Here is a 26,190-nt window from a genome sequence, read left to right as displayed (position 1 = left end):
TGGGGTATAGATTGACCTCCAATAACCATGTTCAGTGGAGAAGCAATTAAAGAAGCCAGACCTTCCACCTTCTGCACCCTATAGTTTTGGTCCATACTCTCAAAGGGATAAAGAATAGGGAAGCTCCAGTGGAGGGGGTGGGATATGAAACTCTGGTGGTGGGAATTATACCCCTGCTATCCTACAATATTTTTAAATTTTTTAATCTTTATTTGTTGGATAGAGACAGTCAGAAGTTGAAAGGGTAAGGGGTGATAGAGAGACAGAGAGACACCTGCAGCACTGCTTCACCACTTGTGAAACTTTGACCCTGCAGGTGGGGACCAGGGGCTTGAAACTGGGTCCTTGAGCACTGTAACATGTGCACTTAACCAGGTGCGTCACCACCTGGCCCCAGCTAGCCTACAATCTTGTTAATCATTATTAAGTCACTAATAAAAAAAGAAGGAAGAATTATTCGTTGATATTTAAATAGGCTTATAAATGTGCACCCAAAAAGGGAAGAAATTACATGTTCTATATTGCATTATCCTTTTTTATTAATAAGGTTGGAAACTTTTGGTACCTTACAGGTTCAAGTTATGGAATGTTAAGACTTTTATAAGTGCATTGTAATGTTAAAATTCACCAAAGACCTTAAGGTAAAATAAATTAAAAAGAAAACAAAATTGAGTAATGAATAGGTCACAGCCCTGAATACACAACGGTTCAAATCCTCACAAGAGTCTTACTATGCCCCATAGTCTTACTATGCCTTAAATAGCTCCATTCTTTCCAACCTCCATTAAAATACTTGCTTGAGAAATTTCATATAGCAAATACAATTTGTTTTTCTCTATCCTGATGATTGTCCAGTGACTTAGCATCTACTTTAAAAATAAAATAACTTAAAGTTGTAAACATACAATTCTTACAATTCAACAATGTCCAATTGTGGGACCTGAGAGCCATTTCTTTGATGTAGTTTGTCTCCCTCATATGTGGCAAGAAATATTTATAGCTTTTATAACATCCAGCTAGTAAAGGTGGATGGTTTAACTGCATTTACCGAGACAAAACTTTTTATTATTATTATTATTTGAGAATCTGAGCCCTAGTTTCCCCCTTTTCAGATTGTTTCTTTAGCAGTTCCAGTTATCTTTTGACACAAATTTGAATGTAACCCAATTTTTTTCTTTCCTCTGTCCGTAGTTCTTGAATAAATTATATATATATATTAAATTTTATTAGTTACTTAATAATAATTAGCAAGGTTTTAAGATAACAGGTATAATTCCACACAGTTCCCTATCAGAGTTTCATGCCCCATCCCCTCCATTAGAAGCTTCTCCGTTATTTATCCCTCTGGGAATATGGACCAAAATTCTTTACAGAGTACCTATAATATATATGATTTAAATTTAAAAGCAAATTGCTTCACTTCCTATTCCCTATCCCTATTTCCCATACACGCGGTTTTAAGGAATTGGGGAAATGGGTGTTTGTACTAAAATGCCCAAGTTCAATGCATACCTGGCTCCAGCAATAACTTTTACTGTGAGGTTACTGTGGAAGTTACAACTGTTAAGTCCAGGTTGTATTAACTCATTTAATTTCAAGTTTGTTTACAGGGACTAAAAATATAAATGAGGACGATATATGTATAACAGGAAAATAAAGGCAACACGTGAATTTCCCTAACGAAAGCTGTTAAGGGTGAAACAGAAGTTAAAAGATGAAAACTTTTTTTGAGGGGCTGAAATGGGAATCTCCTTTAAATCTCACCAGAGAACAAAGCAATCTGGGTAAAGAGCACCAAAAACGTGCAAGCCTGCAGATGAGAGCTTGGGTCATGTGACAGCGATAGGTGACACTCTGTCTTTCTTGGCGCAGTCTCTGTGGTATCCTTCCCAATCTTACCCCCACCCCCGACGGTCACAAGACAAGAGTTTACGGCATGTGCCCACGTGATCCTAGCCGGCTGTGGGGTGGCTATGGTGAGGTACTTGAGCTCCTGAAAGGCGAGAGGGTAGGTCTTTATCGTTTGAGCTAGTCGACTAGTCGCTCTTTGGCGACCAGACTCCTGAAGAAAAAGCCAGCTGAGGCTACTACGCGGATCTACTCTGTCCGTCACCTCTGTCTTCCCTGTTTCTACCTCTAGATTGCGGGGGAAGTCACATTTATGTTTCGATATCCTGGAGCTCCATTCTTGATACAAAGCCCTGTCCCTCTTTCCTTCTCATCTTCTATCTTTACCTTTGCGCGGCGGGACCACTTAGCCTTTGACTTGGCTTATTTAGCCTTGCTTGAGGCCAAGTTCCTAGGGGTCACCTTAACTGAGGGTTAGGGCTGTGGGAACAGCACCCCAGTGGACAAAGGTTGAGGCAAGGCAAGAATAGAGCAGGCTTCTTTTCGCGGGCAGTGAAAACAGGCGATTGAGTGGATGAGCGAGGGGAAAAAAAGGGAAGAACAGAAAAACAGAAGGAGTACTGCGGCTTTAGAAGGGGCTGGAAAAGACTTGTTGCACAATGGAAGACTTTCACTCTGAGAAAAAGATGGAGAAAGACAATGTGGGACCCAGAATGGATCCTCCCATAAGGGAACCAGAAGGATCGCTTGGGTGGGTGAAGGGTATTTTGAAAGGGGAATGCTTTCTAACTGAAGAAAATATTGATAATTGGTATTACGATTTTGACGACGGGATAAATTGGAAAGTGAACTGGTTATTGTGCACAGACACCTCTTAGGATGGTTCTGATATGAGCGGTACAATAAAGGAAGTAGTTCCGAATTGCTTTGAGATAACAATACAGGAGATTTGACAGTCATGTTGAGATAGGAATACTAAGGATTTGAAAGTGCTATATATGTCAAATTTGCCTGAATTTGAGACTTTGTTTTTTTAAAATTTGTTTTCTGTTATGAACTTTGTGCTTGTAATAAGTGAAATATGACTTGGAAGGACAACTGTAGGATTAAAGAGGCTTCCAAATTTAACACAGAATGATTTAAAAAAGGATAACATTTTATTGATAACATGATAATATTGTTCCGTTTATTAAAGTACTTCAATATGTCCCTTTAATCAACTTTTTAAAGTGATAAAAATTCAGCCTTGCATTTTAATGGTTCGTTTGTCTGCCTTAACAAATCTTTCTAGAAGCGTAATTAGAGGATAAAGAGCATAAACATGGTTTGATAATTTAGGAGAGTGAGGTTTCTACTAAACGGAGCACCTCCGCTCAGTTTTATTTGATTGTTAAACTAAACATGCTCTTTTGTACCCATTTATTTGTATTTTTTAATTTCAGTTACCAAGGCAACTGAATCATAGAAACTGTTTTTGGTTTATATCCACAGGTGGGTGCTGCCAAATACGACCATGAAAAAAAAGGTAAAGTAAGAGATGATAGGTGAAAAGGTGTTTATGGAAAACATGAAGCTAATGGTAAGAAGTTCCTATTCAGTCAGTATGTGGTATGTATGTATGTGTATGTACATATATATGTATGTCATACACACATATTATCTGTCTCCTGAACTGTCCCAGGAACATTCTAAGTCTTTTCCTGACTCTATCCTATTATTTACCACATTTAAATTTTCTAATGCATAAATCTAACCAGGCCATTCATGTATTCAGAGCTTTTTGTGACCTCCCAAATCATATAGAATTGAATCCAAATGTCTCCATTGAATAGGGTACCATTTAAAGATTTGTTCTTTACCAAACCATAGCTATATGAACTGTTTTCAATTTTATGATTTAATTTGGGTTTTGTGAAAGACACACACATACACACACACCCCTATCTCTGCCTGCAAATTTTGCTGAATCCAGTTCTAATGATACCACTTACAAGGCTTATATAATTTCTCCAGGTGAAATTGAACACTCATTTGCACTTTTATGGTACTGTGTACCACCTTAGGGTTTAGGCATAATCAATAAGAACATAGCTCTGGAGCAAATTTCTGTATGTTTTCGGCTTTCATTTGTAACATGATGATAATATTACATATATCTTGGGATTGTTAAGCAGTTTAGGTGAGCAAATGCATGTAGAACATGCATTTAGGTTAATACCTAACACAATTAATCTTACTAAGCCCTTCATAAGTAATTGAGATAAGATTCTTTAAAGAGTAATAAATACACAACAACTAGTCTTAATTTAACTTAATAGTTCAGTTATATATGGCGTATTCTTGATGACCCAATGCTACAATCAACAAGGATGCCTAAAAATAAATTTCTACATGATTAAGAGTGAAAACGAAACTTTTCATAACATCTTGTACTTGCTCATCAGTAACCTTTCTGTGAAAAGTGAGATTATGTTACATAGCTGAATAGATTAAATTGAGTTTTAGTTCAATTTTAATTAAATTCCCCTTAGTTTTATTAGAAAAAAAACTGATGTATAGTGCTTGGACCACACAAGCATGTTGTATTTCCTGCTTCCTAGAAGTTTTTATAAAATATTTTGTGATTCAACAAGGGCAACAAAAGGGAAAATAAGTAAATATAAATAATAAAAAATAATAAAAAATTTGTGATTGAAGATAAAACAACCCCTTCATTTAAAAAGTCAGGTAATGGGGAGTCAGGCAGTAGCGCAGCGAGTTAAGTGCATGTGGTGCCAAGCGTAAGGACCAGCATAAGGATCCTGGTTCGAGCCCCCGGCTCCCCACCTGCAGGGGAGTCGCTTCACAGGTGGTGAAGCAGGTCTGCAGGTGTCTATCTTTCTCTCCCCATCTCTGTCTTACCCTCCTCTCTCCATTTCTCTCTGTCCTGTCTAACAATGATGACATCAATAACAACAACAATAATAACTACAACAATAAAAAACACACGGGCAACAAAAGGGAACATAAATAAATATAATTTTTTTTTAAAAAGTCAGGTAATTAGAACAACTTCAATAAAATTTAAATTAGAAAAGACTTAGAAGTTACCAAATTTCCTCCTACTACAAAGAATCCACAGGTATCTTTTTAAGATAGAGACGGAGACGGACACATACCAAAGCACCAATGCTTCCTTCAGTGTGGTGAGACCAGGCTCAAACCTGGGTTGCACATAAGGCAAAGTAGTACACTATCCAAGTGGGCCTATTTTGCTTGTCTTTTACAGCACCTTTAACTGGCCTTTTCTGTTTTTATTATGTGTAGACACTGACAAGAGTGCAATTCTTTTTATTTTATTTATAAAAAGAAAACACTGACAAAAATCATAGGATAAAAGGGGTACAACTCCACACAATTCCCACCACTAGAACTCCGTATCCCATCCCCTCCCTTGATAGCTTTCCTATACTTTTAAAAATATATTTATTTATTTATTTATTTATTTATTATTGGTTTATTGGATAGAGACAGAGAGAAATTGAGAGGGATGTGGAAGATAGAGAGGGAGAGGGCCAGAGAAACACCTGCAGCCCTGCTTCACCACTTGAAAGCTTTCCTTCTGCAGGTGGGGACAAGGGGCTTTAACCTGGGTCCTTGTGCACTTTAATGTGTGCATTCAACCAGGTGTGCTGGATCCCGATAGCTTTCCTATTCTTTAACCCTCTGGGGGTATGGATCCAAGGTCATTGTGGGATGCAGAAGGTGGAAGGTCTGGCTTCTGTAATTGCTTCCCTTCTGAACATGGGCGTTGACAGGTCGATCCATACTCCCAGCCTGCCTCTCTCTTTCCCTAGTGGGGCGGAGCTCTGGGGAAGTGGAGCTCCAGGACATATTGGTGGGGTTGTCTGTCCAGGAAAGTCTGGTTGGCATCGTGCTAGCATCTGGAACCTGGTGGCTGAAAAGAGAGTTAATATATATTATTATATTAACTTAATATATATTGTTATTAATATATAAAGTTAATATATATTATTATATTATATTAATATAATATAATATATTATTATATTAATAGAGTTATATAAAGCCAAACAAGTTGTTGACTAATCATGACCTAAAGGCTTGAATAAGTGTAACAATAAAACAAGGATAACAAAAGTGAATAAATATAAAATATTTAAGAGTGCTATTCTTTAGAGGCTAATCTTTCAGCTGACAATTCTTGTTCCCAAACTATAAAATGTAGACATAATTTTCCTAACTTTGAATAACTTTGTATTTTATAATCCTAAAAAATGTTCTATTCATTAAATGTATTTTTCATTATATGCATTTTATATATTTTACATAGTATGATTTCCATACATAATTACTTTACTTCTATAATGAAAAAAGAGAGAAAACAAAAAAGTTGTACGCAAATTCCTATTTCACCTACCTCCTAATTACTAGCAGCCACTAATAAATGTCATTCTATTCAGAAATAAATTGTAATTATTGTACCAAAGCAAAAGTATTTTGGGGAAGAGGTAGGAGTAGTAGAGGCACTGGTGTCCTGGTGCAAAATGGTGCTAAAATTGGGGTGACAGTGTTTTTGCAGACACTTGTCACTCAGAGATGAGAAACTGTACCTTTGTGTCAACAACTATACAGTGAACCATTATCCCCTTCAATAAAATGATTTGAAAAAAAACTCTTGTTTTTCTTTATTTTGATATTTTGCTCTTTCTTTTGAGGAATATATTTTGATAAGGTATTACAAATTGGACACTGTTTAAGGGGAACTCTGTCATTCAGAATCTCAAATTCTAGTGAAAGATAGACAATAAAACCTGGATATTTGCAGTGCAGTTTGGTTATTGCAGTGCAATAAGAGTGTTAAGAGAGGACAGAAGTCATCCTATAGAAGTTGGGTAAAAGATTCTTGGAAAGATGATTTTTGAGCCCAGTTTTAAAGGATAAGTGAAGCTTAGCAGGAGAAAGGGAATGGAAAGTTACTGGCAGAGTACAGAATGAAACACATGTAGAGAGAAGGGTTTCATACTACAAGCTAATTGATGACTAATATACTAATTGATGACTGGACTCTAAAAGTTCTAGGTCAAGAGTTTCATTAGGTCTGTGCAGAGGGGTAGCTAACTTAGATCATAATATAATTTAAGGGCTTGATTATGTAGGTAATGAGATGCTTTTAAAAAGATAGAATAATTAATGGAACAAAACCATGATGGTAAGTATAAAGGATGAGATGAAGGAGAGATGTTCAAAGATGATCGATTAGGAGGTAAAACCACCAGTTATACTGAAATATCCTCTCAGGTATTTTAGTACATTAAACATTAGGTTATGAAAAATCAAACGTTCAGTTTCCTCTCAAATTGGTATTTTCTCTAATGTAGTTCTGAATATATCAGTGTATGTTAAGAGCATAACAAAATTCTCTGATTCCATACTCAAATGGAGGTGTGGCCTACATCAGTTAAGTGCCTGACTCCTGGAATTCTAAGTGTTACTGCAGTTACTGTTGGTTGGGGAACCATTTAATTAGCAGTATCTGTCACATGTTGGTACAGTTCCTGCAGTAAAACATCCAGTACAGGGAAGAAAGCAGGTTCCTCAAGTATAGATTTGTTATACATTGCTAACTTCTTTCTCTCCCCCTCTCCCCGGCCTACTTTATTCTTAGGTGCTGTTGATGGGCAAAAGTGGGTCTGGTAAGACCAGCATGAGGTCTATTATCTTTGCAAATTATATTGCCAGAGACACACATCGTCTTGGTGCAACAAGTAAGATGTTTTATCTTATAAACTGAGGTGATCTTTACTAATCTGTATCACACATTTGCTTGTGATAAATTAGGAATGCAGAGGTTGAGAAATTTGTTTTGGGGCATGTTTACCCTTTTTCTCATTCCTTGTCAGGTGGGTGGCTTAATACTGGTTAACAACACTCCCTCTTTGAGAGGTTCTTTCCTTTCTAGGTTACTTAACAAGTGGGATGTCCTTGTTCAGCTTCTTTATAATCCTGCCTTGTTTGGTGGAGAAGTATTTTTAACTAATATTACATAAATGGAAATTAATACACATTCAAACATCCCTTCTAAGATTTTTTTTCTAAATCAGCTGTTGGTCATAGTCCTGATTAAAAGGTAAAGTGGGGGGGGGGTGTTAAGGCCTGTGGGAAGGAGATTAACTTAATTTGTACTCGTATACGTCTCCCTCTGAATACACACATATATGCTCTTATTATAAATACAGGTTTTACTTGACTAATACTATTAAATTGCTCTTTATGGTTTGAATCTTTAATCTAATTTCTTAGTATAAACTAAGTAGAGTGCTATAACCACCAATTTATTGGATCTTGCCGGGCTGAGCTTCACTGATGGGAGACAGACGACCAGGGACTCATGGCTCAGTCTTTATTCATGCAGAACGCAGCACAATCTAAGCCAAGCTAAGCTAAACTAAACTAAAACTAAAACTCACAATCCTGTCCTTATATATACTTGCCAAGTAGGGTGTAAACAGGATATGACATAGAGAGGGTGGAGCAAAAAGAGATTGGTGAAAATCAGGGTGTGACAAGGAGAGGGGGCGGAGCAGGTGAGAATTCTACCACTGAACCACCAATGCCCTGGAGGAAGGGTGGTGCTTAGTTAACAGTGGCTTATGTAAATAGACCTCAGCTTTAAGTGAGATCAAACCAATGCCATGCAGGCATGCTGGTGCTTAGTTAATAGTGGTTATGTAAATAGAATACAGTGTTAAGCAGGGGGGGATTAAACCAAATGAAACAGAAGGGGTTTTTAGAAGCAGAATTAGAAGCATACCAATAGGATCTGTACTGAGAAATCCTTTCTGCCATTCATCTATAATACCATTTCTAAACAGTTCTATATTCTGCCTTGCTGCCTAGTATCTAGTTGATGAAAATATTGCCCTACCTGGTTTTCAGTGATTCCTTACCTAGGTCTCCAGCATCTTGAGTGTTTTTAGGGATAATTTGCCCACTACTTCTTACTCTGCTTCCATGAACAGCATTTTAAAAACTCCTATGTCCTAGACCCTAGAATTCAAAGGAAAAGGAAATCTTATTCCCATTCTCAAAAATGCTTTTGGTTTTATATGGATTAATAATTGGGGCAACTTTAATGGTGAAAAAGTTATTTCTTAGGTAGAATTGTGAATATTACTCTATATTTTGTAGTTGATCCCCTCAGGCTTCTACAACTATTTGATTATGGTTAATATTTGATTATGGGCCATACAGATTAGCTCAGCTGGATAGAGTGCCTACATTGCCATCAGTGCAATCCAGGTTCAAACCTTATTGTTTCTAACTTCATGCAGTTTTTATAATTTATATACATCTCATCTAGTTGTTTTTTTTTTCTTTTTCAGGTAGTTTATAAAAATGTATAGTTCAGCTCCCTGGGTGGACAATTTCAACACTGTGTCCCAGAATCTCATCTCTCCAGAGCCCTGTCCCACTAGGGAAATATAGAAACAGGTTGGGGGTATGGATCAACCTGCCAATGTCCATGTTCAGTGGAGAAGCAGTTCCAGAAGCCAGATCTCCCACCTTCTGCACACCAAAAAGAATTTTGACCTGTGCTTCCAGAGGGGGAGAAATGTTAGAGGAAGATGACTGTAGGGCTCTGAAGTCCAATTCCATCAGGACCCAGAGAGGGAAGTATTAATTGGTGTGACTTAGAAAGGAAGAGAAGGCAGAACCATAGAAAAAATAGACAAATTTACAGATAGATAGGTGATAGATAGAAAAAATGGGCAAAATTATAGATAGGTGATAGATAGATAGATAGATAGATAGGCAAACAGTTATAAGAATAATAGTCAACTCATATATGTGACCTTGGGAGAACTAGTGCAGTTTCCAACAAAGGGAATGGGGTCTCAGAACTCTGGTGCTGGGATTAGTATGGAATTTTACCGCTGTTACCTTGTAACTTTGTAAACAAGTATTAACTCACTAATAAAAATAAATAAAAACATGTATGGTTCAGATATACTCCTATCACAGAGAGATGCCCTTCTAGAAAGTACCTGCCAAATTTTTTCCTGATTGAATTTGTTATCAATTTATTTCAGTTCTTCCAAGTTAAATATCTGACCTAAGTAATCATGTGATTTCAGTAGATGAAAAGTATGTAATGTTTATTGCATGCTGTTTTATTTACTTTAATCCTCATGTTAACATTTTAATAGGTGAAGAATGTATAATCTAGATGTTAAATTAGGCACTCTCAAGTATTAGAACTGGGATATCAGCCTGTTTTCCTGCTTTCTTAATTATAATCACAATTCCTGGCATGCTACTCTTTGTGTGTTTTTAATTCTGCACATTTTTTATTATATTTATTTTCCCTTTTGTTGCCCTTGTTGCTTGTTGTAGTTATTAATGTCGTCGTTGTTAGATAAGACAGAGAGAAGTAGAGGAGGGGAAGACAGGGGGAGAGAAAGATAGACACCTGCAGACCTGCTTCACTGCCTGTGAATTGACTCCCCTGCAGGTGGGGGATTCTGCACATTTTTAAAAAGCTTTTATTTATAAAATGGAAACATTGACAAGACCATAGGATAAGAGGGATACAATGCCACACAATTCCCGCCACCAGAACTTCATATTCTGTTCCTTCCCCTGATAGCTTTCCTATTCTTTAACTCTCTGGGAGCATGGGCCCAGGGTCATTATGGGGTGCAGAAGGTGGAAGGTCTGATTTCTGTTATTGCTTCCCTGCTAAACATGGGCGTTGACTGGTCGATCCATACTCCCAGTCTGTCTCTCTCTTTCCCTAGTGGGGCAGGGATCTTGGGGAGGTGGGGCTCATGGTGGGGCCGCCTGCCTAAGGAAGTCAGGTTGGCATCATGATAGCATCTGGAACTTGGTGGCTGAAAAAGAGTTAAGATAGAAAGCAGAGCAAATTGTTGACTAATCATGAACCTAAAGGCAAGAATATATTTCTGCACATTTTAATGTACCTTTTTTTAGTTCAGTTATATTTTTAATTTTAGCTAATCAACAGAATTATTTATTGTCTTAAATATAGTAGATAGTATCACAGCCCAAATTTTAGAAATTTTTTTCTTTTTTATTTAAGAAAGGATTAATTAACAAAACCATAGGGTAGGAGGGGTACAACTCCACACAATTCCCACCACCAATCTCCATATTCACCCCTCCCCTGATAGCTTTCCCATTCTCTCCCTCTGGGAGCATGGACCCAGGGTCATTGTGGTTTGCAGAAGATAGAAGGTCTGGCCTCTGTAATTGCTTCCCCACTAAACATGGGCATTGACTGGTCGGTCCATACTCCCAGTCTGCCTCTCTCTTTCCCTAGTAGGGTGGGTCTCTGGGGAAGTGGAGCTCCAGGACACATTGGTGGGGTCTTCAGTCCAGGGAAGCCTGGCCGGCATCCTGATGACATCTGGAACCTGGTGACTGAAAAGAGAGTTAACATACGAAGCCAAACAAATTGTTGAGCAATCATGGACCCAAAGCTTGGAATAGTGGAGAGGAAGTGTTAGGGGGGTATTCACTGCAAACTCTAGTGTACTTCTGCTTTCAGGTGTATATTTTGCAGTAGTTTATGGATATGTGTGAACATATGCTTTCTCTCACAGAAACTGTAGTATATCTAGGTTTTGGGACTTTGTTAGAAAGTGAACCACCTAAGATGGAATTAGAGTATACTATGAAAGGAAAGATCTCACCTGAGTAATGAAGCTGAAGGGTTGTCATTCCACATGTGAAGTCTCTGGACACAGTCTGAGCTGAAGCATGTTGAGGCGTCAATAGTTGCATTGGTTAGGTTGTGATCGGCAGATGCAATATTATTTGATATGGATTGGGAGAGGCATATGGGAAAGTGGGCCCTATCCAAGGGTTCCAGGACTGGGGGAAGTAGAGGCTCTATAGTGGAGATGTGAGGTTCCTGCTATCTTAGGGTTCAAAAAGACAATCGATAGTTAAAATGTTATCATCACATTAATTGGTAATTGGGTTAACTTTGAAAAGTCCTTTTGTTAGGGTTTGCTGTACAGTATCCAGTATCTTGTATATAGCTGTGCTATTGGATGCTTCTGATCTACTTGGTCTAGGCTTTTGAGAGAGTCCGCATATCAAATACACAGCCTATATATTAAAAAGATTCAGTTTGTGTTCTGAAAAACTTTGAGACATACAATTGATTTTCCCCTCTCATATTAATTAACTAGTGATTTATATGTCTACATTTTACTAGGAGTGTACATAAACACCATTCTCACCACCAAAAGACTGTGACTCATCCCTCCCACCCACTCCCACCCCCCACTGGCCCAGGAAGCTGCATGTCTACCCTTCACCACAGGGTTTTTACTTTGGTGCCCTACTTACAATTTGGTCAGGTCCTGCTTTTAGTTTCTCTTTCAGATCTTATTACTCAACTTCTGTTGATGAGCGCGATCATCCCATACTCATCTTTATCTTTCTGACTTAGTTCACTTAACATAATTCCTTCTAGCTCTGTCCAAGATGGGTCAGAGAAGGTGGGTTCATTGTTCTTGATAGCTGCATAGTATTCCATTGTGTATATATACCACAGCTTTCTCAGCCACTCATCTGTTGTTGGGCACCTGGGTTACTTCCAGGTTTTAGCTATTATGACTTGTGCTGCTATGAACATAGGAGTACACACCTCTTTTTGGTTGGGTGTTATGGAGTCCTTGGGGTATAACCCCAGGAGAGGAATTACTGGATCATATGGAAGGACCATGTCTAGCCTTCTGAGAGTTTTCCAGACTGCTCTCCACAGAGGCTGTAACAATTTACATTCCCACCAGCAATGTAAAAGGGTTCCTCTGTCCCCACAGCCTCTCCAGCATTTGTTGCTGCTGTCCTTTTTGATGTATGCCATTCTTACAGGAGTGAGGTGGTATCTTAGTGTTGTCTTAATTTGCATTTCTCTGACAATCAGTGACCTAGAGCAGTTTTTCATATGTTTGTTAGCCTTTTGGATCTCCTCTGTAGTGAATGTTTTGTTCATATCCTCTGCCCATTTTTGGATGGGGTCATTTGCTTTTTTGGTGCTAAGTTTGCTGAGCTCTTTATATATTTTGGTGATTAGTTTCTTGTCTGATGTATGGCATGTGAAGATCTTCTCCCATTCTGTGAGGGGTCTCTTTGTTTGTTTAATAGTTTCTTTGGATGTGCAGAAGCTTTTCAATTTGATGTAGTCCCATTGGTTTGTTTCTGCTTTAGTCTTCCTTGCAATTGGGTTTGATTCATCAAAGATGTCCTTGAGGTGTAGGTGGGAAACTGTTTTACCCATGTTTTCCTCTAAGTATTTGATTGTTTCTGGTCTGACATCTAGGTCTTTGATCCATTGGGAGTTGATTTTTGTTTCTGGTGAGATAAAGTGTTTCAATTTCATTCTTCTGCATGTTACAACCCACTTTTCCCAGCACCATTTATTGAAGAGAGCCTCCTTTTTCCATTTAATCCTTTGGGCCCCCTTATCAAAGATTAGATGTCCATAGGTGTGGGGATTTATTTCTGGGCTTTCAATTCTGTTCCACTGGTCTGTGTGCCTATTTTTGTTCCAGTACCATGCTGTTTTGATGATGATGGCTTATAGTTTAAGGTCTGGGAGTGTGATGCCTCCATTTCTGTTTGTTTTCCTCAAGATGGTTTTGGCAATTCTAGGTGTTTTCAGGTTCCAGATAAATGATTGTTGTGTTTGTTCTATTCTCTTAAAAAGCTTGGTGGAACTTTGATGGGTATTGTATTAAATTTGTATATGGCTCTGGGGAGAATATTCATTTTGATGATATTTATTCTTCAAATCCATGAGCATGAGATGTCTTTCCATTTCTTGGTATCAGTTTCTATTTCCTTGAGTAGCGACTCATAGTTTTCAGCATACAAGTCTTTCACTTTGGTCAACTTTATTCCTAGGTATTTGATTGATTTTGGTGAAACAGTAAGTGGGAGTGATTTCTGGATGTCTTCTTCTTCAGATTTAGTGTTTGCATAAAGAAATGCCACTGATTTTTGTACATTGATTTTGTAGCCTGATACCTTGCTATATTGCCTAATAACTTCCAGTAGTTTTCTGCTGGATTCTTTAGGTTTTTCTATGTATACTATCATATCATCTGCAAATAGTGAGAGCTTGACTTATTCCCTTCCAATCTGTATTCCTTTGATTTCTTTCTCTTGCCTGATTGCTATGGCAAGAACTTCCAATACTATGTTGAAGAGTAACGGTGACAGTGGATAGCCCTGTCTAGTCCCCGATCTGAGGGGGAATGCTTTCAGCTTCTGTCCATTGAGTATGATTTTGGCTGTAGGTTTGCTATATATAGACTCCACTATCTTGAGGAATTTCCCATCTATTCCCATTTTTTGTAGAGTTTTGAGCATGAACGGGTGTTGGATTTTGTCAAAGGCTTTCTCTGCATCTACTGAGATAATCATGTGGTTTTTGGCTTTGCTTTTATATATGTGATGAATGACAATGATTGACTTACGGATGTTGACCCAGACTTGCATTCCTGGGATGAATCCCACTTGGTCATGATGAACAATCTTTTTGATATGTTGCTGTATCCGGTTGGCCAAGATCTTGTTTAATATTTTGGCATCTATGTTCATCAGAGATATTAGTCTGTAGTTTTCCTTTTTTGTTCTGTCCCTATCAGCTTTTGGTATCAGGGTGATGTTGGCTTCATAGAAGGTGGAAGGGAGTATTCCTGTTTCTTCAATCTTGTGGAAAAGCTTAAGAAGTATGGGTACTAACTGTTTCCTGAAAGTTTTGTAGAATTCGTTTCTGAAGCCATCTGGTCCAGGACTTTTGTTGTTGGGGAGATTCTTAATAATGGTTTCAATTTCTTTGTCTGCGATTGGTGCATTTAGATTTTGTAGTTCTTCTTGGTTCAGTTTTGGAAGGGCATATGCTTGTAGGAATTGTTCCATTACTTCCAGATTCTCTAGTTTGGTGGCATATAGTTCTTTATAGAAGTTTTGCAGGATTCTCTGGATTTCTGTGGTGTCAGTTGTGATATAACTTTAGAATTTTTAAGGCACTTAAAATAATTTTGGTGGGAATCTGGCGGTAGCGCACCTTGTTAAGCGCAGGTGATGCAAAGCGCAAGGACTGGCATGAGGATCCCGGTTCGTGCCCTGGCTTCTCACCTGCAGAAGAGTTGCTTCACAAGCTGTGAAGCAGGTCTGAAGGTGTCTGTCTTTTTCTCCCCTTCTCTGTCTTCCCCTCCTCTCTCCATTTCTCTTGATTCTATCCAACAACAACGACATCAATAACAACAATAATTACTACAACAATAAAACAACAAGGAAAACAAAAGGGAATAAATAAATAAATATAATAATAATTTTGGCATAATATGCTAGCATTATTGATGCTACAGAGATACATTATTGCAAATTGTATGTAGTCTACACATAAAATATTTTTTGGAGCTTCCTCTATGCTGGCCACTATGAATGGGACAAGGCTCTTGTTAAGGATACTCTAGTAAAAATTTTATTTATAGTATTTTGCTAGCAATTACTGCATTTCCTAGAGATAATAAAATTAGAAAAATTATAATAATACTGTCGAATGTAAAACATTAATCCCCCAATAAAGGAAAAAATATAATAAAATTATACTTTAATGACTTTAGTGCTATCATGAATCATTTGTTAGTTTGCTGTTGCTGAGGAAAGATCACTAAACTTACTAAAGATACACATAGTGCTTTGATTTTTAACTTGCTGTTTATTTTTATGCAGTTGATTCATTAGTTTCCATTCTCTCTGTCTCTCTGTCTCTCTGTCTCTCTCTCTCTCTCCCTCTCTCCCTCTCCCTCCCTCCCTCTCCCCACCAGAGTTATTGCTGGAGCTTGGTGCTGGCACTATGAATCTACCACTCCTGGTGGCCAATTTTTCCATTCATTTACTTAATTGTTTTCTTTTTTTTTTTGCATAGGAAGGAGAAATTAAGAGGGGAAGAGAAGATAGAGAAGGAGAGAGAAAGATATCTGCAGACTTGCTTTATCACTTATGCAATGGACTCCTTCAGGTGGGGAATCAGGGCTCAAACACTGGTCCTTGCACATAAGTGTACTTAATCACTGTGTGTATGACTGCCTGGCCTTTGATGACATTCTTTTTGTTAAAGTCTTTTAAAAAGTTTTTATTTATAAAATGTAAATATTGACAAAACAATAGGATAAGAGGGGTATAATTACACACAATTCCCACAACCAGAACTCTATCTTCTCTCCCTTGAAAGCTTTCCTATTCTTAAACTCTCTGGGAGCATGGACCCAGGGTCATTATGGGGTGCAGAAGGTGGAAGGTCTGGCTTCTGTAATTGCTTCCCCACTGAACATGGGCTTGTTAAAGTCTTTTTAAATTATTTATTTATTTATTATTGGGTAGAGACAGAAATTAGAGGGGAGGGGGAAAGAGACAGAGATATACCTGCAGCCCTGCTTCATTACTCCTGAAGCTTTCCTACTGCAGGTGGGAACCAGGGGCTTGAACCTGGGTCCTTGCACACCGTAATGTATACACTTAGGTAGATATACCACTATCCCTAACAATATTATTTTTTCTTCTTTTCCTCCCTCTCTCCTTTTCTTACCAAATCAGTTATTAGCTCTGGCTTATGGTGGTGTGGAGGTTGAACCTGGGACTTTGTAACCTCAGGCATGAGAGTCTCTTTGCACAACCATTATGCTATCTACCCCCTCATATTATTTAACAGTATCACGAATAATTCTAAAGTAGTTTATCAACTTTTATATTTTTATTTTTCTAGTTTTTCATTTTTGAAAAAAGCTCAGTTTTATTTTGTTAACTTTGAGCCTACCATATTTTGAAATTTGAAGTAAAGATGCAGGATGGTGATATTAATTTATTAGGGGGCTGTTAAAATGCGCTTGCTTAAATAATAAAAGTGTCAGTAAAATACAAATATGAAATGTTTTAGTCTCAAATACAGTTGAGCTCCAAAATTTCTTACCTTCTAAAAATTGTGTTCTCTTGATTTTTATTTAATACTTGATTACTGTGGTTTTCATCCTTTTTCTCTAACCATCCTTTCTCTGTTTTAAGAAAACATTTTTTTCTTCTTCATAAATCTGTGGAAATCCCAAAGGTCTGTTTTATTCCCTTTTATTTTCTCATATCACATCAAGACAAACAGACTAGGTTAGTGAGAAGGCCATATAGGAGATAAGACTAATGTAGGCAAAAAGTGAGGATTAGGTCATTATCTGTCTGATAAGCTAATCAGGTAGCTTGATCTGAAGTTATAGAACAAACTGAAAAGTAACACAATCAAGATTCATTATTCTTAAATTTTCAGTTTTAATTACAGAAGTTGTATTTGTGGATATTCAGTCATGACATGAGTATAAAAAGTCGGTGGTGGGAATTGTGCAAAGCTATACTCCTCTTATCCTATGGTTTTGTCAATGTTTCCTTTTTATAAATAAAAAAGTTAAAAAGCCCTTATTCTCAATTCTGCTTCCTAAGGACAGCTAACTCTAGTAGCTTGAGGTTATACTTCTGGCCATTTTTTTTGTTAAAGTGCATGCAAACATACATGTAAAGGGACATATTTTTTCTTTGTTATCACCAGGGTTTCACTATTCCAAACTGACCTTTTTAGATAGGGAGAGATGAGGGGTGTCAGGAGTAAGGGGGAAAGACGTTACAGTACTGAATCGTCCACTAATGCAGCAGAACCTGGGCTCAAAACTCAGTAGTATGCACACATAGAAAGTTAAGCAAACTATTCAGGTAAACTATGTTGCCAGCCCTTATCTTTCCTTTTTTAATGTAAGGATAAAAAATATATGTATTTTGGAGATATCATTATATCTTTAGTTTGAAGGGCAGATTTGGGAGCGGCAAGGGTTAGGAAACTCTTAGTAGGCCAAGTAAGAGGTGATGGATACTTAATTTGGAGGAGGATGGCAGTAGTGAGATGAAAAGTAAATGGATTTGTGTATATATTTAAGAGGTAGATTCAGTTGGCCTTGCTGATATATTTGGAGAAGTTGGTAAAAGGAAAGATTTGACTCAAGGCTGAAATCAATGTTTGCCTTAGGTAACTGGTTAAATTCACTGAACAGAGGTGGTTGGAAAAGGAATAGATACTATGAGAAGAAGGAAGAGATGATGAGTCATATTTGGATATATTATGTTTTGAATATTATATTTGTGGGTTATTCAAGTGAAGAAACTCAGTATGTGTTCCATAAAAGAAGTAGAGAAATTTATTATTAATTTAATAAATATATATTATATGTATAATTTATGAGTTTTCAGTATCTACATGGTAGATAAAAATAATATAAGTTGAATAGCTTTCCTAGAGCAAGAATACATAGATTAATTGGTAATCAAGAATGGAATCCTGAAGAATTCTAACATTAAAGGGATAGAAAGAAGAACAGGAGCCTGTGAGGGATGATCTGCCAGAAATTTTAGGTATCATATCAGAGGTCAAGAGAAGAAAAAATTTTATTTGTGATTTAATGATGATTAACAAGATTATAAGATAACACGGATACAGTTCCATACAGTTCCCACCACCAGTATTCTGTGTCCCATCCCGTTCATTGGGAGCCTCCGTATTCTTTATCTGTCTGGGAGTTTGAACCAAAATTATTTATGGAGTGCAGAAGATGGAAGGTTTGGCTTCTGTAATTGCTTCTCTGCTTGACATGGACATTGGCAGGTTGATCCATACCCTCAGCCTGTTTCTATCTTTCCCTAGTTGGGTAGGGCACTGGAGAGGTGAGACTTTGAGACATGTCTGCCCAGGGAAGTCAGTATAGCATCATAGTAGTGTCTCCAACTTGGTGACTGAAAGGCGATAAAATATAAAGCGGGACAAACTTTTTAGTAAACAGGAACCTAGAGATAGAGCAGATGAAACGAGGGGAATTAGTGTGGGGAGAAGTTGGGAGGTTTATTTTAGTTATGTTCCATGGGGCCCATGACTTTTAGTAATTTTTGCCTGATAGCTAACATGCAAGTGAACTAAAAGTATTGTCTGGGAAGATGGTGTCAGATTGAGAATAGGACTAGAGAGCTGGATTAGGGCAAAGAGTAGCTCCCACATATGAGGAAAACATAAGTAGCATTCACTATGGTCAACAGTGCTCTGCTTGCAGAAAGTAAGACAAGGGTTTGCAAGTCCACTGGATTTGGTAATGTGGCCATTAATCATTTGGTGAGAATAATTTCTATGATATGAGAGATTTTTATCCTATGTACTCCATATCTAAACAGACACTACATTCTGTCGCTTTTGTTATTATCTTTCCCTTTCTCAGTAGCACTTCTTTCCATTTTTTTTAGTACTAGACCGTTTACATAATCTTCAAATTAATAGCAGTTTGAGCACCTACTCTCTCGTAGACTCTGTTGGAAATACAAAGACATGTAAGAAATTTCTTTTCCAAAAAGGGGGTGTAAAGGGGAGAAGGGATGTAGTTTAAGCACCTACTATGTGCCAGGCACTTATGAATTGTAACTTCTTTAAAACTCACAAGTAATCCTGTGAGGTGAATAATATGGGCCCTATCCCTTTTACTATGAAGAAACTAATACTCAGAAGTTAAGTGATTTGCCCAAGATCATGTTTTTTAAAATGTTTTTTTTTTAAAAAGTGATATTTGAATACTGCTTGACTCCATTCTTGAAACTTTTTAATGTTTTGCTGCATATGATCTAGTTGATAAGAATTTAGAATCACATGAAATTTAGATAGCACTCAATTCAAGAAATAGTTTTGAGATAATTATAGAAGAAAAAACACTGTGTTTATTATTATCACATATATCATATAGATAATAATTACTGGACTTTGGAAAGTCTCCAGGATCAGAATTTTAATTTTTCTATCTTGTGACTATTAGTGCCTGGCAGAGAGTAAATGCTTGAAGTGAGGGAATGATAATGGTAAGTGGAGATGGACAGATAGAACTTTTAGAAGAGGTGGGATTTAAACCATGTATCCAAAGATGAATCTTATTTTGAGAGCAAGGCGGGGAGGACTTTTTAGTCAGATAAACAGATTAGGCAAAGTGTAGGGTGGGAAGGGAAGTCAAGTGCAGAGGTCACAAACAAGCAATTTGTATGCTTGATTAAAAGTCTGCAGCTGTGGTTTGTTTGGCCTGCTGGATGCTTTAGAAAGAACAATTAGTTAACTAGCATGGAACCATTTCTATAAAAAATTGGATTTCGATTACTATCAAAAAATTAAGATTTCGTAATTCTGAGCTCATGTTTGTGCATGGAAAGACCCAAGCAACTACCACCTATTCCATTTTCCACCTTAGTGAATGTTCACTCTCCATACATGACCAGTTTTGCTCATGTATGCTTACTGACCTGGCCCTTTTAGCAAGTTTGCTACCCCTGATAAGGTATCTTGGGGGGTCATAGAGGTGGTGGAGTTTGGGAGGACTATGAATAAACCAAATTGGATTGGGTCAGAAGGCTTTGCTTACGTGAATTACTGGGGAATGTAAAAGTAGACTGGAAGGTAAATTGTAAAGGACTCTGAATGTCGTTTCATAGAAATGGAGGGACCATTGGACGTTTTTTGAATGGGGAGTGACATGTTCAAAGTAGTGTTAAGAAGATGAAACTGGCAGTAATCAGTAGAATAATGTAAAGTAGGTAAGGATTCTTTTTTAAATGTTTTTAATATTTATTTTATTAATTCCCTTTTGTTGCCCTTGTTGTTTTATTGCTGTAGTTGTTGTTATTGATGTCATTGTTGTTGGATAGAACAGAGAGAAATGGAGAGAGAAGGGGAAGACAGAGAGGGGGAGAGAAAGACAGACACCTACAGATCTGCTTCACCACCTGTGAAGCGACTCCCCTGCAGGTGGGGAGCCAGGGGCTCAAACCAGAATCCTTATGCAGGTCCTTGCACTTTGCGCCGCCTGCGCTTAACCCGCTGAGCTACCGCCCTACTCCCTAGGTGAGGATTCTTGATGATAGAAGTAATTCTAGATCTATTGTGGTACCAGAGTCTTGTGAGGTTAAGGTAATGTTATTGGCTGGTTGTAAAACGAGTCAATTCAGAGAGCTTATAAAAGTATAACAATGAATTGAATGTGAACAGAATCGTAAAAACTGAACCCTCCCTCCCCAATAAATGGAAGAACTGAAAGACCATTCAGTTTTTCAGCTGAAATGAGGAAGTCAAAAGAGGGAACAAGTTTGGCTATGTTGTGTCTTTGTTTGATGTCTGTAAATTTAATTTTTGGTGGAGGATGTTAGTGGAGGCTGTTGGGTCAGGGTTAAATGTTATATATCTGCCTTACATGTTGAAATTTAACATTAGTATTTTAATGAGAGGGTCTTTTTCTACTCTAAACAATCAACATTAGAGCCATTTTTATACTATGTGCACTTAACCGGTGCACTACCGCCCAGCCTCACCGAGAGCCATTTTTGTAGCTCAGAATAGGTGACCACTTTGCCAGTAAACCACACTACTAAGATGAACATCATTTTCTTATTGTGGCTTTGAGCATTTCACTCCATTTTAGTCCTTCTAAATTCCATGAGTTAATGCTTTTACTTATTTTTAATTTCACCTTATATGTTATAGTTACTGGTTTTGTCTTATTTGTCTTTCAGTTGATGTAGAACATTCTCATGTTCTATTTCTGGGAAATCTGGTATTGAACCTGTGGGACTGTGGTGGGTAAGTATACTTGTTTGTGAGTCCAGTAGTAATAATCATGACATTTAGTATAAGCAGCATTGAGAATGTACTTAGAGAAACTATTTTAGTTTTTTCCAAATCATATTATTGGTTCTTCTTCTTCTAACGTTTGCCCTTCTTCCGTAGCAAGTCAACAGCGTCAGGTTGAGCCTGATGTAAAGTTTCGAGACCTCCTTTGAATCTGGAGAGGTGGCAGTCGTTGACTATGTGGGTCATAGTCTGTCTGTAGCCGCAGGGGCAGTTCGGGTCGTCTCTGGCTCCCCAGCGATGGAACATAGCGGCGCACTGGCCATGGCCTGTTCGATAGCGATTGAGGAGGGCCCAATAATAACGTGCTAGGTCAAAGCCGGATTGACGCTTGCAGGGGTCTGTGATGAGGTGTTTGTTCTTTACCTCAGCTGACTGCCAACTCTGTTTCCAAGAGTCTGGAACAGAGAAGTTCAGTGTAGGCGTAGGGGACCAGATTGGGTGACGAGACATCAAGCGTTGGACAGGGTGGGCAAAGATATCCGCGTATATTGGCAGGTCCGGTCGAGCGTAGACGTGGGAAATGAACTTAGATGATGCCGCATCCCGACGAATATCTGGCAGGGCGATGTTGCTAAGAACTGGCAGCCATGGAACTGGGGTGGAACGGATGGTTCCAGAAACTATCCTCATGGAGGAATATAATTTGGAATCGACCAAGTGGACATGGGGGCTACGAAACCATACTGGGGCACAGTATTCTGCAGTGGAATAGCATAATGCCAGAGATGATGATCGTAGTGTGGAAGCGCTCGCGCCCCATGAGGAGCTGGCCAGTCTCAATGATGTTATTCCTCATGCCCACCTTTGCTGCAGTTTTTTTTAAATATTTATTTTATTTATTTATTCCCTTTTGTTGCCCTTGTTGTTTTATTGTTGTAGTTATTATTGTTGTTGTCGTTGTTGGATAGGACAGAGAAATGGAGAGAGGAGGGGAAGACAGAGAGGAGGAGAGAAAGATAGACACCTGCAGACCTGCTTCACCACCTGTGAAGTGACTCCCCTGCAGGTGGGGAGCCGGGGTTCGAACCGGGATCCTTATGCCAGTCCTTGTGCTTTGCGCCACCTGCGCTTAACCCGCTGCGCTACAGCCCGACTCCCCTTTGCTGCAGTTTTTATGAGATGTTCGTGAAATGACAGAGTGCAATCGAGAGTAATGCCAAGATAGACTGGCTGGGCTTCATGCCGGATTCTCGTATCGCCAAGCTGCACATTAAGCTCACGCGAGGCCGAGGCATGGTGTAGATGAAAAACAGATGATACCGTTTTTGCAGTGCTAGGGATTAGTCGCCATTTTTTACAGTAATCAGATATCAGAGACATGTCTTTCGTGAGTGTTTCCTCAAGGATGTCGAACTTGGATGCCTGAGTTGTACAGCAGATATCATCGGCGTAGATGAACTTCCTTGAAGAAGTTTCTGGGAGGTCATTGATGTAAATATTAAATAGCGTAGGAGCAAGAACAGACCCCTGGGGGAGGCCACTTGAGACAAGTCTCCATCAGCTAGACTTGTCACCCAGATGCACCCGGAATCTTCTGTTTTGGAGAAGAAACGATATAGTGTTGGCCACCCATGGAGGCAGGCATCTTGAGATCTTGACTAGGAGACCACGGTGCCAGACCGTGTCATAGGCTGCTGTGAGATCAACAAAGACAGCACCCATCTTTAAATTCTTCTGGAATCCATTTTCAATGTAAGTTGAGAGGGCCAGGGCTTATTCGCAGGTAGATCTTCCTGGGCGGAAACCAGCTTGGACGGGTGATAGGAATTTCTCTGTAAGAGGAGAAATACGTGACAGAAGCAGCCTCTCAAGGAGTTTGTAACACACGGAGAGGAGATAAATTGGTCTATAGCTGGCGGCCAGTGTTAGGTCTTTCTTTGGTTTTAAAACTGCTATTATCTTCGCACGACGCCAAATTTTGGGCATAGATTCAGATTCCAAGATGTGGGACAGGAATGAAGTGAGCCACTTCTTTGCCGCGGGGCCCAAATTAAGAATGAGTTCTGGGGTGATGTTATCATAGCCAGCAGCCGTTCCCGGTTTAACCCTCTTCAAAGCGTCTTCCAGTTCAGACAGTGCAAAGGGAGAGAGTTTTGGAGATGGACAAGATAACCGGAAGTGGGATGACCACTCATGGGAAATTTCTCTTTTCCAGACTGGGTCGATCTTAGCACGTCCAACTTGAGTTAGGTGACTGGCCACTGAGTTTGGAGATACGGGAGGATGGGAGATGGGAGGGGGTTGGCTACCGGCACCCAGACTATGAAGAAGCTTCCAGGCCTTCCTACTTGAGTGGGTGAAGTTCAGACTTTCCGTGAGTTGTTGCCAGCGGGCTTGGCGTGCTGCATCCAGGGAGGCAATGAGATGGTCAGCCACATCTGGGTCGCCCGACTCATCATACTGCTTTAGTAGTTGCTCGCATTCAGCATCAAGACAAGGCGTATAGTTAGCACGTCTCCCACGAGGAATGGCTTGGGAAGCTGCTTTGAAAATGGCTTGGCGGAAGCGCCTGTAGGAATCTTCAGAGGGAATAGAGTTAATTGGAATTGCAGGAATAGATTTGTTGGTAAGATCACTGAACAGACGCCAGTTTGCTTTCCGAAAGTTCCATCTTAGTTTCTCCGAGCACAGAATCAGTGGGAGCTGGAGACCAATGTGGATGATAGCTGTGCCGTGATGACTGTGCGGGAAGATCTTGAGAACGTGTCTCGTAGCGGGAAAGGCTTGGCCGTTGACTGTGCTAATCCAGCACAGGTCGGGTGACGAGTCTTTATTCCATCTAGCACTGTGAAAAGAGCCTGGCTGTTTGGGATCGTATAATAGGGAGAGGTCATTCGCTGAAGCCCAGTCGGCTAAGATAGAGCCGTCAGCATGAGTGGAGGAATATACCCAGTCTTGGTGATGACTATTAAAGTCTCCAACGTAAACGGCTGGGTGATTCGGGCTAGGCAGGACCTCATTATCCCATGAGGCACTGGGAGGCTTGTATGCGTTGACGAGCTGAATAGTTCCAATAGTAATGGAGTCGTGGAAGGTCGAAGAGGCCGTATGGTAAACGTCCGCAAGACATGATTTGGCGTAGATGGCTCGGCCATGTTTAGGATGGAGATTATAGCATATTAAATCAAATCCACTGATGGTGAATCGAGCAGCTTCATCAACTGCTATATGTGTTTCTTGTAGGCAAATAACATCTGCCTGAAATAATGGGTTACAGGAGAATTGTTGATACATGAGTACAGTTTCTTATCTCCCATTGATAAGAAACCCACTCCATTCCCATCACCAATTTAAGTCTTTACCTTTGGGTCCTGAGTACTTGACAACCTCTTTACCCTTACCCCTTCTCCCCCTAGTCCACAGTTTTTTGCTTTGCTGCAATATACCTAGCTATCTTATTTTTTATATTACCAGAGCACTGCTTCTCTCTGGCTTTATGGTGGTGCTAGGGATTGAACTTGGGACCTTAGACCCTCAGATATGAATCATTTTGTATAATCTCTGTGCTATCTCATCAGCCCTATAACTATCATTTTTAATAGGTTCAGTAGAAGTACTGCAAAATTGACATTTGAGGACCAGCAAAATAGCTCTTGGTTAGTATGCTGTTTTACCATGTGTGTGATCCAAGTTTAAGCTCTGGCCCCTACCACATTTGGTGCTGCAATTTCTTCCATCTCTTTCTCTGCTTATATGTCTTTCTATTTATATCTGAAAAAATCAGGCAACAAAGCCCTCAACATGACAAATAAAAGACATTTAATTAAAGACCTTTAGACCTTCTTCTAGTTGTGAAAATTCTCTGTATGTAATATAGCCAAGCAGCACTGCCATATGCTGTATCTAATTATCTGTAGGTGAGAAGATTAGATTCCTATCTCCTGTGGCTTAAAACTAATGTTTGAACTCTTAGCCATCATATAATACCACCTCATTCTTTGTTAGCTCAAGATTCACTTCCTGGAATTCTAAGTACTATAGTTTAGACTTAAGCACATGATCTCCATATGAGTTACCTTTGTTAGAGGAATAGGAGCTAGATTTAAATTTCATGATCACAACAACAGAATATTCCATTACAAATGCACATTCACTCTGATTTTGTGCAGGTGGTGTTCCATACCCTAGGGCTTTACTTTTGTCCTGAAGCACCAGTGTATAATATACAATGGTTAGGAACCAAAGTTTTAGAATTAGATTGAAGTTTATAATTTAGCTGTGTTATTTTGGATACATCAACTAAACTCAATGGATCCACAGCTTCTTTGTCTAAATGATAGAGATGATTATGATACCAACTTTCAGGGCTGTTTTGACAAGTAAGATTTTTGTACTATAGGTACAAAAATGCATGGAAATGTACCTTATGAAAGAAATAGGTGTTCTTGTTTGAAAATGTTTTCCAGAACTCAATATAGTCAGCCATAAAGTAGATGCTCAATGAGTATTTGTTGAAAAGATTTTGCAAAAACCAGACATTCTGTAAGAAAATTACTCTCATTACTGTGAGTAGTTATTTCCATACAAATCTCATCGTCATCATCTACAGTTCTGTAATC

At 38.8% G+C, this 26,190-nt stretch overlaps 1 protein-coding gene across 1 annotated transcript in view; it reads left to right on the top strand.

Moving 5' to 3' along the window:
* Nucleotides 1-2,285: 2,285 nt before the first annotated feature.
* Nucleotides 2,286-26,190, top strand: part of LOC103125960 (ras-related GTP-binding protein A) — a 67,160-nt gene continuing 43,255 nt past the window's right edge. The window contains exons 1-4 of the mRNA XM_060183358.1: nucleotides 2,286-2,599; nucleotides 3,340-3,373; nucleotides 7,517-7,616; nucleotides 21,514-21,580. Coding sequence (XP_060039341.1) covers nucleotides 2,508-2,599; nucleotides 3,340-3,373; nucleotides 7,517-7,616; nucleotides 21,514-21,580 — 293 coding nt within the window. The 5' untranslated portion in view covers nucleotides 2,286-2,507. The remainder of the gene's footprint in view (nucleotides 2,600-3,339; nucleotides 3,374-7,516; nucleotides 7,617-21,513; nucleotides 21,581-26,190) is intronic.

Source organism: Erinaceus europaeus, chromosome X (genome assembly GCF_950295315.1).
Source record: "Erinaceus europaeus chromosome X, mEriEur2.1, whole genome shotgun sequence".
Classification (NCBI taxonomy): Eukaryota; Metazoa; Chordata; class Mammalia; order Eulipotyphla; family Erinaceidae; genus Erinaceus; species Erinaceus europaeus.
This window is presented reverse-complemented; position numbering and strand designations above follow the sequence as displayed.